We start from the raw sequence: 15,116 nt of genomic DNA, 5'->3' as shown, positions 1-15,116 counted from the left end.
AAAGTTAAATTTGGACAATTTTAAGTTATAAATATATACTGTCTTATTTCTAACTGTTCCATGAAAATTAATTATTGTAAATTCATCATTAAATTTCTTATATTTAATGCAATGTTTACAAAATTTTACATATGACGTTCGTTTACTCACAAGGCTTTAGACTTGCCACGTCAATTACGTGACGTCAGCCTGCTATCGCCATCCACTGTATACACCCTCTTTACTTTGGGTTCATGAAACGTCGCGCTGTGTTAGCCATTTTGTAGGGCATATTTTTGGAGTTGACATATTTATAAAATCATTTTCCTTATCTTTAAAGCTACTCCTGTCAAAAGTTTGCCATTTAAATTGTAATGTCCACAATGAATCCCGAATAGTAAGTATTTTATGTTATTTAAATTGAGTTTTTCCTTGTTCTGTCCGATTGTTGAAATATTGTACAGATTTTTAATTATATAAAAAGTTATGTTGTACCAAATTTTAATTTTCGATGTAAGTAAAGTCATTACTTTTAACGTACAATTACTTAAAATTTGTACGAAATTGTGAAGAAATATAATTCCTGCAAATTGGAAAGCCATGTCATTGTTTTCATGTGATATTTTTAATTGTTCTGATGCGTAATACCTGGATAGTCAGATAATGTATTTAGTGATCATGTGATTTTTTTTTTCTTTTGTATATTGCCGTATATAAATAAAATTTTAAAAGCTGAGGAAAAGTTAATTTATCAATGAAAAATTTATTCGAGACGATTTTATTCTGTTTATTTTGAAGAATTTCCTTATAGCGTATGCACATAATGTCGTCTGTACATACGACTCGTAATTGGGAAGTATAATATAAAAAATCGATGTATTTTCAAGTTTTATATACAATGAAGAAGCTAATATCAAACATCAATATCTTTGAAATTTATATAAACGCAAGCTACATAAGCCTAACAAATAAAAATTACTTCTTTATGTTCGATTAATAAGAATAATTGATTCTATTATGCTCTGTTTCGTAATATTTTATGTACATTCTTATGCTTAAAGTGTTTACAAATGATTACATAACATTTTGTTGCAAGAACTGCGAAATCAAACTTGAATGAAATCTTGTTCAAGTAATTGGCATGATATTTTTTTAAACACCCCCTCTTTTTAAATTAACATATATAAACAACTTCTATGACAAACCTGTTTATTTTAAGTGCTAAAATTTTATGCTGAGTGCAAAAAAGAATGTTTATTTATGGAAATGTCTGATAATTCCTTTGTTATCTGTTCATTGTTCTCATCAAACCACCTCCTAAAATAATATTGCATGGTCCTGTAATTTTATTGATCTTTATATGAATTAACTTTATTTAATTGCATTTAGTTTTTATATTCTTAATTTGATTTTACACTATTGAGAATTAAGCTCATTCTTAAAAAAATGGTAATTGATTTTTAATTTTGATCATTTTATGTATAAAGCATTTTAACAAAAATTGTCTGCTTAACTTTGTGTAAAACATCAAATTAAAATTTAATATTAAATTTCATTTATTTGAGATAATTACTTTCCACCCAATTTATTGAATTTTTTTCCCTGATTTCTTTTAATGATTGTATGTGATTATATTATAGTATTTGTTTTTATAATGGAAATAAACAATGCAATATTGGTAAGTTCTTTTAATATTCTAATTTTTGTTCTTGGGGAATTTGAATTGCACACGAGTAAAATTTTTCATTAGCTTTGCTAATTAATATAATATCTAAATATCTTGTTGAAATAACTGCTGATAGAAAAATTTTTTAATCTTGCTGAACATCTGAGTTCCAACTATGTACATGAAAGATTTTAACGTAATATATATTTTCATTTAAAGATCAATTATTATAATTAAAAATATAATATTGATCCTAAGTGAAATTCAAAAAATTCATTTAATACTAGAGAGGAAAACATGAAATGTTTTAAGAAATATTACTGGTAGTTACTATAAAGGATTTTTGAAATTTATGCCAGTGTAAAATTAAAACTTCTTTAAAAATCTGAATTTCCAATATTGATATTAGAATTTGGTGTATATTTGTTTATATGCTTAAATTTTGCAATTTTAATTATTTAATTTGTAGAAATAATATAAACTTACATGCAAGTTAAAATGTAATGAAATTCTTTTTTAGTGATTACTTGTTTAAATTGCTACTTATTGGAGACTCTGGTGTTGGAAAATCATGTCTCTTACTGAGATTTGCTGTAAGTGTTATTTAAAATATTTGCTGATATTTTTTAATATGTAAGAACTATATATATTATGAATTGTTGATTCTTCCATCAATAAAATTAGGATTATTTTTAAGTCATTTTTTCAAAGGTCAAAGAATTATAATGTTAGAACTGTAGATTAAATTCTCAACAAAAGTTTTATTTTTCTTAATTTTAAAGATTTAAGTAATTTCTTGCTTAATTAAAATTTTAAAGAGATAGTGAAAATTTCTTTCTCATGTTTATCAAATATATAATTATTACATGCTGCATTTTTTCCTTTTTCTATAGCTATTTTAAAAAAGCTATTTTAGAAATTTATGTTAAAAGAGAAATTTTCTAAATTGGCTTTGAAATATTTGAGCCAATTGGTTCTTTTATCTTTTTTATTTTCTATGAATGGTAGTAATCTTTAATTTGATAACATTGTTATTGCATTTCTATTTTAAGAAATTTTTGTGTCATATCTGAATTCTGTAAAATGAAATGTTAAGTTCATCCTTTTCTAATAAGTCTTCTAAATTAGGTATTGTATAAAATTTAATGGCACTTCATTTTAAGTATTATTAATACATCTAATTTGCTTCTGTGATTTCTTGCTTTCTTGATCCTGTGAAATGAAACATTTAAGGCATTTAATTGGTTTTTGTAACTTTATGAATATTTCCACATATATAAAAATATTACGATTGTGACTTAAATATTTTTTGAATTTAAGATGGTGTTTTTGAAATATTACTTTAAAATTCTCTTGTAGGATGACACATACACAGAAAGCTACATCAGTACAATTGGTGTTGATTTTGTAAGTATCTTTTTTATTTTCCTTGAAATGAGCTGCTTCAAAACGTGATTATTGAGAAATGTGCATTTTTATAAAAAAATATTTTAATTCATTAAATATTTTTGAGATTAAAATTTTTATTATTTAATCTAGTCTAACATGGTCAGAAAATAAAATTTTAACAAAACTGTTGCTTGTAGTTTGGTTAATTTAAATTTTGCCATTTAACAGTTTGAAGAGTTGAAACATTGTACCTTACTATACAAGGTCTTCCTAAAGCGATAGTTTAATGATAACTTGAAATAATTTTTGACTTTTATATTCTTACTCTTTTGTGTATGAAAATTTTGAATCTTAATTCAAGATACAATTTAATTGTAAAATGCAATTTTTATGTCATTTATTTTCTAACCATTTATTATCAAACGGTATTGAACATAAGACACAATATTTTAATGAAATTTCGACCAAACTTTAAAGGAGGTTAACATTCATGAAGTTGAATTTAATATTCTTAATTTTTTTAGATATTTTTGTTTTATAATAGTATTTTACAGACTAATTACAATGTAATATATTTAGCTATTTAATAGATAAATATTGCAAACCAAATGAAGTACCATTGGCTGTTTAGTAATATTTCTTAATATTGGAAAGTTTTTAAAAGTGGAATTTAGATCAAGAATCAAATATTTATATAATTCTTGTAATATTGTAGTATAATAAGATATACTGTACCTTCTATTAGATAAATTTAGTTTTTTGATCCAATAAATGTTTTTTGATGTAACTTAAAAAAAAATCTCGTGGTTTTTGTAACTTAAAACAATTTATTAAAAATTTACAAAAGAATTTCACCTGTTTTTTGTTTAACTTATGGGGGAAAAGTTCTATTACCTTTTACTAAAAAAAAAAAAAAAATGAGATTTTTATTTTTTATGAGAAAAACCATTTAAAAAAATTCTCAATTCTGGAAATTACATTTGATGTGCAGAACAAGTTAAAAAAGTTTTTCTCATTGCATCTCTATATATATTCCCTGTTAACATTAAGGGATAATACTACAACAAATACATGTAAAAATCATCGAGAACAATAAAAATTTTTTAGATTGAATCTTAAAATTTTGTCTCCTAGAGATGCGGTTAATCTATGTGGCTATTTATTGGCTAAACTATAAATAACCATAGATTTTAAGCACTAATTATAATGGATACTACTTGTAATAGGTTTTGAATACAAGCCAAAATAATAGAAATAATCAAAATGCCTTATTGATGAAATTCTGTATGAAAAAAAGGATGTGAAATAAAGATTGTACAATATCTATCCTATTATTTATTCTATTCAATTAGAAACTGAAAAATTAACAATGTACAAGATTGAAAAATATACATATTTAATTTTCTTAAAAGTATTAGTTATCAAACTTTTCATATGAATAATGTTCTTCAAAAGATTCTATATAATATTAGAAGGCTCTTAAGGGTCGAAGGGCTTACTGAGTTTTGCAGGCTGATGGTGGCTTTTTTTTCTTTCTGGCTACCCCTGTCTTCATGCTGTATGCTGCTATTTCTTCAATTCATGCATGCATGGCAAAATGATCCTTTTATAATTGTTTTCTATTTCACACTAGCATTGGATCAGGTTCTAGAATCTGCTTCAGAAAGGTCTCGTAACTTTTTAATGAATCAAGGTCATCCTCTTGTGTTTTAATAAAACATGCATGGTAAACTACATGAACATTAAAATTGATTATACAAGTGGAACTGGCATGTTGCTTCCTTTGCAACTGATTGTTACATCTGTTATCCAGGGGTGTTTGTGCTCCGGGGAAACCCCGGAATTCCGGGGATTTTGAACTTCGATACCCGGAAATTCCGGGGATCGTCGTTCAAAAGGAAGTAGGAATAATAATGAATTATTTATTTTGATCTTAATTTTGTTTGCTTTGAAAGCAGAAAGCGCAAGGTCAGTGTGTGTGGTGAAAATTTTTCCTTTCTTTCTCCAAAGGCAGTGATAATGCCTGAAAATGCATTATCACTGACCTTGTCGTTCAAAAGGAAGTAGGAATAATAATGAATTATTTATTTTGATCTTAATTTTGTTTGCTTTGAAAGCAGAAAGCGCAAGGTCAGTGTGTGTGGTGAAAATTTTTCCTTTCTTTCTCCAAAGGCAGTGATAATGCCTGAAAAGGGGGGAAAAAACTTCTTTTTTGTTCTTTCCTTATTGCGAGTTATGACTCATTCCCCCGGTTCTCGGACATTCTCTTCTGGATTCTTTTCGGCAAGTAGGCGCGGCAGAAAAAAAAGGGAGAGACTTCGTTCGACCAGATGTGCGATCACGTGACCTGGGTTCAAAGGTCTTAATTTTGCAAAATTAATGGTTATTAATTTTGCAAAAAAAGTAATTCATTGAACTTTTATAATTAGGTCATTCAATACTTAATAATCGTAATTTTTCATTTCTCTCCCCCCCCCCTTCTCGAAACTGCAAAATGTCGGTAGTAAGTCCGTAAAAGTTTCCGGGGATTTTTTGGGGTCCCACAAACACCCCTGGTTATCACTACAAACAATTTCTTAAGCACGGTTCTTATGGTCCATAAGCAGCTTGCGTCTGGCACATTTTGCCTTCTTTCCCCTCATTTGTGATTATATGGGGATCTTTGTCTGTTAATTTTACCAGCAGTTTGCATGAAGTTCCAGACCATTGTCCACAAGTGAGAATGGTCCTATAATTAGCGAGATGGCAAATTTACCACCATATTATAAGGCAACAGGCCTCTATATTTTCATCTGATACCACACACTATAGATTTTTATAAGTCTTTTTGTACAGTATAATTTAGCCTTTGATTTGATTCATAATTTGAAATAAAGATTTGCTCTAAAGAAACTTTAAAATATTTTAATGTAATTAATTTGAACTTACTAAGAAAGGTTATGATCAAATAAAAATTCTCAATTTCTGTTAATACTTTAATTTTATTTTTAATACTTTAAATGTATTAAAATTAATACATTTTTGATAAATTCATTAATTTTTTTTTAATGTTCTTTATTTTGCAGAAAATAAGAACCATAGAACTTGAAGGTAAAACTATCAAACTTCAAATAGTAAGTAAATTTTTTCATTGAAGTTTTTTGTTTTGTAAAGAAATTAGCGATTTTGAAATAATTTTTGGGGTTGTGATATCAATATCATATTAAATGTCATTATCTATTTATCTTAACTTAAAATTGCATTCTTTTTTTGAAATTAGAATCAATGTTTCTTTTATTTATATCATTTCATTGATATTAAAAACAGCCTGCATTTTCTCTTCAGTTTCAGAAATTTATAAATATTTTTATGGTACTTAGGATTCTGTTTGATTATATATTCAAGTATTTCTTCATCCTCCTTTAAATACAGAACCATATATTTAATATAATTACAATAAGCTTAACTCTAAAGGTGGTGAAAAATTTTCTTTAAAGGTGTTTATAAGATCTTATAAATCTGAAATCTTAAGTTCAATAAGTTGTTTGATAAATTGAAGACTGTTTAAAACTATTTACAATTAATTTTAAATTTACCATTAAAGTCAATGTTTTGTAGATTTGTTTGCATTTCTTCCCATAAATTTAGTTAATTTTGTTCAAGGAGTTTTTAATTTTGTCAATTCTAATTCTTTAGATTTTTCATAATTATTTCTGATAGGCAGACTGTTTTTAATTCAGTTATTTCCTTTAATTTTTAAGTTATCTGTTCTTCATGTACAATATATAAACATTTATGAAAACCTGTTATCAAGTCGGGTGGGTGTTTATATTTAGATTACAAATCCAAGGTAGTATTTAAAAAAATAAATCATTGATACTCTAATTCTGAATGAAAATGCTAGCTGTTCTGTGTTTCCTTTTGTGGAAGAATGTCCTATATCCATGAATAGATTGTGAATTGAGTGAAATTTTTTTAAAAACTTTTTCTCTTGCTAATGTATTAATGCATGAAATTTGGATTTTTTATACAATGCTTTTTCAAAGAATGAAATGTACTTAAAATGTTTGTTTAGTTTTTTGTTATACGTAAGCAATAGTGATATTCTTAAGACCTAGCATTTTTATTAAGAATTTCCCTAGCCATTTTAACAAGTACTTGAATTTAACAATTCAAGGTTTATCAAGAATAAAAGATTTTTAATCCTTCTATATTCTAATGTTTTTTTTTTTTATTAAATTAAACAAAGCTATATTTAAGTAAGACATTAAGCATATAAAATTTTACATATATCTGTTAATGTAGAATTTTATATAAAGTTGAATGGGGGATTTTATTTTCATTGTACATAGTTTTAAGTTCCACAGTTTCCTAAAAGATTAATCTGTATTTTGCCTTTCTCCCCCTTTCATTGAAATTTATAGGAATTTTAATTTTTATTATAGTGGGATACTGCTGGTCAGGAAAGGTTTAGAACCATCACCTCTAGTTATTACAGAGGAGCACATGGAATTATAGTTGTCTATGATGTAACTGATCAGGTAAGCTAATTTATTTTGATCCTTGTATTTTTATTTTCTCGTATATACGATATTTGCATCAAATTTGTAGATTTTTGTCAAATTTTGAGCAAAATCCATTCAGAAGTCTATCTGTCCTGCTATCCGAATACAATTTAACAAGATAACTACAAAATGAAGAGAGTTAGGTATATAAAATTTGGACATAGATTTAACCTCTATAGTATGAACTCCCACCAAATTTTGAACCAAATCGAATGAAAGGTTGACAGTCTGTTGGCTTATACTTCCAGAGATATATAAATGTGATTATTCAAATACACAAAATATTTAGTATGGGATTTTTTTAAATACAAGTGTAGTTTCTTGTCAAATTTTGGTTTCAATCAGTTGTTGGGGGAAAATGCATCTAAATCATAAATTCGATTTTCAGATGTTATTAATTACATGCCAGGATTAATTCCAAATAACTGGTCAAAGTTAGCATGATAGATTCAGTTAAAATGCTAAATTCACTTCAAAGGTTGTTTTTGTAAATATTGTATGCTAGTTTCTGTGCAAGATATTTTCTGGTATAACAACTTTATTTTGGAATATGTGAGAAAGGTTTGTGAAGACCTCGCCCACTGGTTTGTATTGTCTCTATTAACAATAATGTATATATATATTTTGGTATTCTACAGACAAAATAATTTTACTTATAGCTATCAAATTTGGCATGTATATTTGGGAGTTCAGGTACTGTATGCTTCAGAAAGTTTTTAAAATTTCAACACATTTTTATTAAAAACTAAGCAACATTTTGGAATTTTTCTATAATAACATTAGAAAATATTATTGCTCAAATAATTTCATATAATTTCAAAATTTTAAATCATCACTTTAGTACAATTTTGGTATTTCAAAAATTTCTTTGCCTTGTTTCTAATAGATTAATTATATCAATTTGAAAATCTTAAACCATTATAATTATATTGTCAGTTACTTAATCTTATGATTCTCTTCTATTGTTGAAAGCCAACGAAGGAATCTGTTAAATATCTTTGTAGTTTAGAAGATTAATAAAAATTAAATTACATTACCATGAAATTTAGAAAATGAACAAGGCATGCATTCACGTTTTCATTAGCATAATGGTGTTGCCAACATATTTAAATACAATATAAAGTTTTATTTTAGCAGTGTTCGAATAAATTTTTTTACTAATTTGTGAATTGTTATTTTTTCTTATTGTATCAAAAATTATCTTGGTAATGGTAAATATTATGTTTGGTATTGCATATTGTGATATGTCCAGTATTTACAGTAATCTGCTGCTTAATATATTTATGGATTTTCTCATCAGTATGAGAGCATTTTTTGATTTATCCTCATTTAGCTATTCAAAGCTTTTCTCTAATATTTAATTTTATAAAAATCTCTTTATAGCTCTCTGAAAATTTTCATTATTATGTAATATTAGTTAAAGAATTATTATTTTTTAGTTGAAGGTAGCTTTTCAATATTAAGTGAACTGCTTGGAACAGATAAAAAAATATTAACAATAAAATTTAAAATTTTCACTTCTGATATAAAGACTACCAAATTTTTTATAAACTTAATTTTCTATATATGCTATTTCTGATTTTCTTTCAGGTTAAAATTCTTAAAAATTAGGTGTAGAAAGGATTAGTATCTGTGTATTTTTTTTTTTTAAGTAGTTGAATGAAATAAGTCTTATTCTAATGACTTGTAAATTGTCATGCCTGGGGTTGCACTTGCAACAAATGTATGATAGATCAGTTTATTTCCATGGTTTGCACACTATCATCAATATGCTCATTAGCTTTTAGTGACCAATTTTTTTACCAACATTTTGTGGTAAAAGTGAAACTATTCTGTTTTTAGAGGGGCGGGGGGACTTTTTCAGGCCATGAGATAAGTGACATTTGACTTGATTTGCCAAAGCACAAGGTAAATGTGAACAAGTCTTTAGTAATGTAAGAATAATTTTTGTTAGATTGGAATTTAAAAACTATTTATGAATTTTAATGTTATATTTTTTTTACAGGAGTCTTTCAATAATGTGAAACAATGGTTGCAAGAAATTGATCGTTATGCCTCAGAAAATGTAAATAGATTATTAGTTGGAAATAAGTGTGATTTAACTCCAAAAAAAGTAGTAGACTATGTTACTGCCAAAGTAAGTTATTTTTTAAATATTTAGTATTTATTATAAAATTAAAAAAAAACTTTAATTTGCTTTAATTTCTGTTAATACATTCTTGGTTTTTAAATCAAAAGTAGTTTTTTACTCAAATAATGGATATTTTTTTTATTTCAAAAATAAACTAAAATTATTGTATTTTATTAGTGGTTAAATCGACTTTTTCAGATTATATATTCTTTAGATTTCACTGCGCAAAATTCTTTATTTTTAAATTTATATTATATACAGAAGTTTATTTTATCTTCTTTAAAAATAAAATTCCAAAAGTACTTGCATTTCAAAAATTAAGTGCTTTTAGGATTAAAAAGTCGTTAACAGTTATGAAGCAATAGTTGTAGTCTGTTTTGAACTTTGCTTTTTTTTTTTTTTTTTTTCCCTCTCATTATTGAGGTCTCATTATCTTCAGTTATGCTATGATGAAATGTAACAAATTAAAATCTAGTGTTTATTTATGCTAATTTTTGAATTATCAAATAAAATTGTTTCATTGCTTCCTATCCTTTCATCCTATCTATCAACTTGCCAGGCAAGCATTCTTAATTATGTAAACATTTTTCTAATTGTTTTTATGAATAGCTTTTTAAATGCTCTAAATTTATAAATTTCGTAAAGTTTGAAATTTTTAGTTCAGTAACATTCAGTGTATTTTTATTAAATGTTTTATATTGTTAAATGCAAAAAAATTAACACATTAAAAAAAATATGAATATGTTGAATTAGAAAAAAATTATAATGCAGTTTAAAATTTTATTGACAGGAATTTGCTGATCAGTTGGGTATTCCCTTCTTGGAAACAAGTGCAAAGAATGCCACTAATGTGGAACAGGCATTCATGACTATGGCAGCTGAAATCAAGAAACGTATGGGACCACCCACGTCTGCTGCAGATGCATCTCGGCAAGGGGAGAAGATCAATCCCAGTACACCAGTCAAGGCACCAAGCGGCGGGTGCTGTTAAGGGCTTTTTAAAGAAAAATGAATTCCATCAATTCAGTGGCTTGCATTCATTTTACAACAGTTGGTGAAATACAGGCACTTTGGCTAAGTTCACTGGAGGTAGATGTGTATAAAAAGTCTGCCAGGACAAACGGTTTCATTTAATAGACTCCATCGTGGCACTATTTCCCTTGTACTTTTGGCTGCTTTCAAACATTACAAAAAGAAAAAAGAATCATTTTAGATTTTTCTAGATTTTTGCCCTTTGATTTCAAACATACTGTATTTATATTAACAGAAATTAAAATTCTCTTTTGTCATAAAGGAAAAACAAACTGTTGTGATTATTTAAGTTCTTATTACAATGCCTCCTTTTTCTTTAGCCACTGTATTCAATTTAATTTAATCCTTATTTATCTGAGGCTGTAGTCATGAACATGTATATGACAAGATTTCATCTTGCATTTGAATTAGTTATTGAACTATTTGAGCAAACATATAGTATTCAAATTCGTCATGCCATGCGTGCATGGATTTTGTCAATTTTTAGGTTTATCATTCCAACCCCCTGATGTGTGTATATGTATGCTTCACTCTTATAGCTGTTTGTATAATGTACATGTTTGAAGTTCAGATAGATTAGTTGCCTTAGCAGTCGTCTTTTCTTTTTTAAAAAAAAGTTTTTTAAGTGTTAAATACTTCAGTCAAAAGATTTTTGGTTAACTTATTTTTGATGAAAATGATTTAGATAGTAAAAATTTTGTGGGAGAGTTTGACTGTATCACAATGTCTAATAATGTTAATATTTAATTGTTTGTGTTTTGTGCTGGGTAGCAAAAACTTTTTATTTCGAGCTTATGATTGTTGAATGAGTGAAATTTCTTAAAGAAAACTGTATTCTAAATTGAGGCTGTTTGAATTTTAGATGGATACATTTTTCCCAGTTTTCAACTTCGGATAATGGAAAAAATATATTCTGTAGTACATTCTAATGCTATGAGTTTTTATTGTATGTTATATAATTAAAAGGCTTTTGTGTATGCTATTGTAGTTTTTAAATTTTTGTTAAATCCCTTCCTTTTAAGCCCTTTGTAAATTTGTTTTAATAGTAAATTGGAACTATGTATTAAATGTTTCATTCTGGAACTTTTTTAAGTGCCTTGATTAAAGCTATGTTTAAATTCTATACACAAGACATTTAATTACATTCTTTTTTTTTTTTTTTTTTTATGGTGCTACATCAAAATAAGTTCATTTCAGTAATTGTAGTTGCTTTTGAGTTTTAACTTTCAAATGTACTCTTTTAGTTTATTCTTCAACAATTTGAATGAAAGAAACTCTAAGTGCTTAAAATGGACATATATCAATCAGATTACATCCTGTATATGAATATTTTTTAATCCAATAAATATGCCCTATTAGATACAGAAATCTTGTAACTTGATGTTTTCCATATTCTCAAGATTGATAAAGAATACATAGTTTTAAAATCTGCATCTACTCAAAAGAACTAATTTGAAGGATTTCGCAAATGAATAAATGGGGGAAACATGTTTCTGGTATATATACGTTTATATATACCAGATATAAACCAGTTCTGGTATATATTCACGTTTTTGATTATATAATATGTGTTTATCTTAAGTTGCAATTTGGGACTAATTTCTTTTAACTTCTTACTTCAAGTGATTTAAATTAGAAAGATATGCATACAAAGCATTGGATTTTTTTTTTTTTTTTTTTTTTTGCAAAAAGTCGCAGTGTTTTTTTATCTATATTCCAAAATAAGCCTTAATATTTTGTAAAAAAATATAAAACATCTTAGCTATTGTCCTTTTATTTTGAACTTTAAGATTTTAAATTGTCTTTGTTATCAAGATGAATCATTGGGGTGTAAATTGGGGAATATTAAGTTAAATTTGGAGACTTGTAAATATTAATTATGGATTCAGAAAGCTCGTGTTGATCTTTATTTTTTAGTTCAATTCGTAATTTTTGTGCAGCATTAAATAAATTATTAGAACAAAATGATAAACTGCAAAACTATAGTCAATGTTAATGAATTGAAATTTGAATCTAAGTAATAAGAGAATGTTTCCAAAGATATGATGAAAACAATTGCCTTTTAAGAAGGTAATAATTGGTGTAAAGAATGTTCCTTTGTTGGATTGTTTTATTGCCTTATCAGGATTTTAGATTATTTAATCATTTTGAGGTGAGATAAAAAATCTGTATGATGTAAGAATGTTCTAATATACTTGATATAAAACTTAAACAGATATGCATACAGTGTTTTAAGGAAAATTGACTGAATTATTTTGATTTTTTCCAAAATATTATTAGGACAAAGGTGGATATGAAATTTTTATACAGGCAACTTGAGTACTTTTTTTCTCCCACATTCCCTTGTCGCATCTGAATAATTGAAATTTTTCATATAACACATCTCTGCATTTTGCATCCTGGATTTAAAAAAACGGATTTTTCAAATTACGTTTCTTGTCATAATAATCTAGATGAATGATATTTGGTACATGAATATTTATATCAACTCTATAAATTTTTATCAATCTTGAACAAAATATTTTCAGAAAAATTTGCCTTTGTCCAGGTACAAGGATATGAATAAAATTGAACACTGTTATAAAAGATATATAAAATTTTATACAGATTTAATATTTATAAGATGGGTCAATATCAAATTTTAAACCAAATCTGGAAAGGGTAGGCCATGTAGTGGTATGTGTTTTTGCATGCATGCAAATGTAATGCCTAAATTGAATGAAGTATAGTATGACCTTGACTTTGACATTCTAGTTCTGTGTCAGATTTTGTTTTCAATTGGGTGGAGAAAAAATATACATACTTAATTTTCTGGTAATTGTGCATTAACCCATTCACTCCCTGAGAAATTTAGACACTTAATTTTATAGCAGTTTCCTATGAGATATTGCTTAAATGGGTTAACTATATGTCAGTAATTAATTGCTAAAGATCGCACCCTAGGTTCTTATCAAAAATTAATCTTTCAGTTACAAAGGTTGATTTTTAATTGCGATTGTTTACCAGTGACATGCAGTTAATACTTGAGCATCTCTACCATACTATGAAATACACAAATCTCGTGTGAAAAGAAATGAAATCTGACCAATTGTAGGTTTCACAAATTGGTTTGAATTCTAACAATTTTATTTAATGGGTGGGAATAATACTATTATTTGAGAATATGCAAGAAAATTTCAGGGAACTACATCTGCCGATTTTCATTCCATGATGTTTATGAAGTCACTAGTATGCTACAGAATGAAATATCAAATATGGAGGTAAATTTTATATATATTTTAGGTAGGTTTTATATTTAATATAAGAATATATAATATGGAGTTTTAGCATGCAAAATATTGATTTTCAAATTTGGGTTTACCATTTTCATCAATTCATTCTGTACTTAATTTAGTTGATGTAGAAATACCAGTTTTGCATTGGAATTATTTGATATTTACAATTCCTGTTCTATTACGTTGCTATATTTAACTTTGAAGCAGAGAACCACTAAAATTTTTTGAGTTGCCTTGCGAAAGTTGAACGTGCTTCCAATTATAAAAGAATTGTACTTTGAGGACTTGCACAGCAGATTCGAATTTTCTGTATATGTTTAAAAAGGATTTATAATCTATTATTTGTATCACCATTTATTTTGATACAGTTTAGACAAATCTAGAATTGTTGCCATTATATCCCATTAAAATAAGCTATTTGTGCTACAAAAAATGTTCTCACAAGTTTGTTAAAAATCGTAAAGCAACTAATTTATAGCACAATTATTGCACCTTTTAAAATTCTGTAATAGATACAAATTTGATGTTGTTCCTTTTAAAAGTGAATATTACTGTTATAAAGAATATGAAACACTTCCAGCATTAATTCATAATCCAGATCCAATTAAAAACTCTTGGTAGTTACTTTTATAAAGGATCACCAATTCTATAAGTATTTTTTAATTCGTCAGATACTTGAATATATTTGCATTCAGAATGAAGGGGAATTGTGCGACTTCATTGTTCCCTTTTTGATTTTTCTGGTTAAAAATCACCGCATTGTTGCACTAACTGGGTTTTATTTGGAAAAAGAAGCACAAATTATATGGATTTCTTTGATTAAAGTAATTTTAAATCACATAAAATAGGAGTTATCACATTGAATATCTAATTAAGCAACTAACTTGAAGTTAAGTGAATCTTAACACGGCGAATGATCGAACTTTATGCATATGTCGTCGATTTCAAGAACTAAGATTCATAACGCTTTGCACTTCCAAAACAAGTATTTTGCGTCAAAATTACCGCAACATTATTCCTCTCTCAGAAAACTGCACATTTCAAGCAGTCAACTCGAAATAAAATTGAGTGCATTTTCATGCAATGGTGGCTGTCAATTA

At 26.7% G+C, this 15,116-nt stretch overlaps 1 protein-coding gene across 1 annotated transcript; it reads left to right on the top strand.

The window, feature by feature from the left end:
- Positions 1-205: 205 nt before the first annotated feature.
- Positions 206-11,723, top strand: LOC129974887 (ras-related protein Rab-1A). The gene is made up of 7 exons (XM_056087698.1): positions 206-376; positions 2,166-2,238; positions 3,005-3,052; positions 6,100-6,147; positions 7,459-7,554; positions 9,584-9,715; positions 10,500-11,723. The coding sequence occupies exons 1-7, from the start codon at positions 354-356 to the stop codon at positions 10,698-10,700; spliced, it is 621 nt and encodes a 206-aa protein (XP_055943673.1). The 5' UTR covers positions 206-353; the 3' UTR covers positions 10,701-11,723.
- The last annotated feature ends 3,393 nt before the right edge of the window (positions 11,724-15,116 follow it).

Source organism: Argiope bruennichi, chromosome 1, assembly GCF_947563725.1.
Source record: "Argiope bruennichi chromosome 1, qqArgBrue1.1, whole genome shotgun sequence".
NCBI classification, from domain to species: domain Eukaryota; kingdom Metazoa; phylum Arthropoda; class Arachnida; order Araneae; family Araneidae; genus Argiope; species Argiope bruennichi.
The sequence above is the reverse complement of the archived record's forward strand: the minus strand, read 5'-3'. Positions and strand labels throughout refer to the sequence as shown.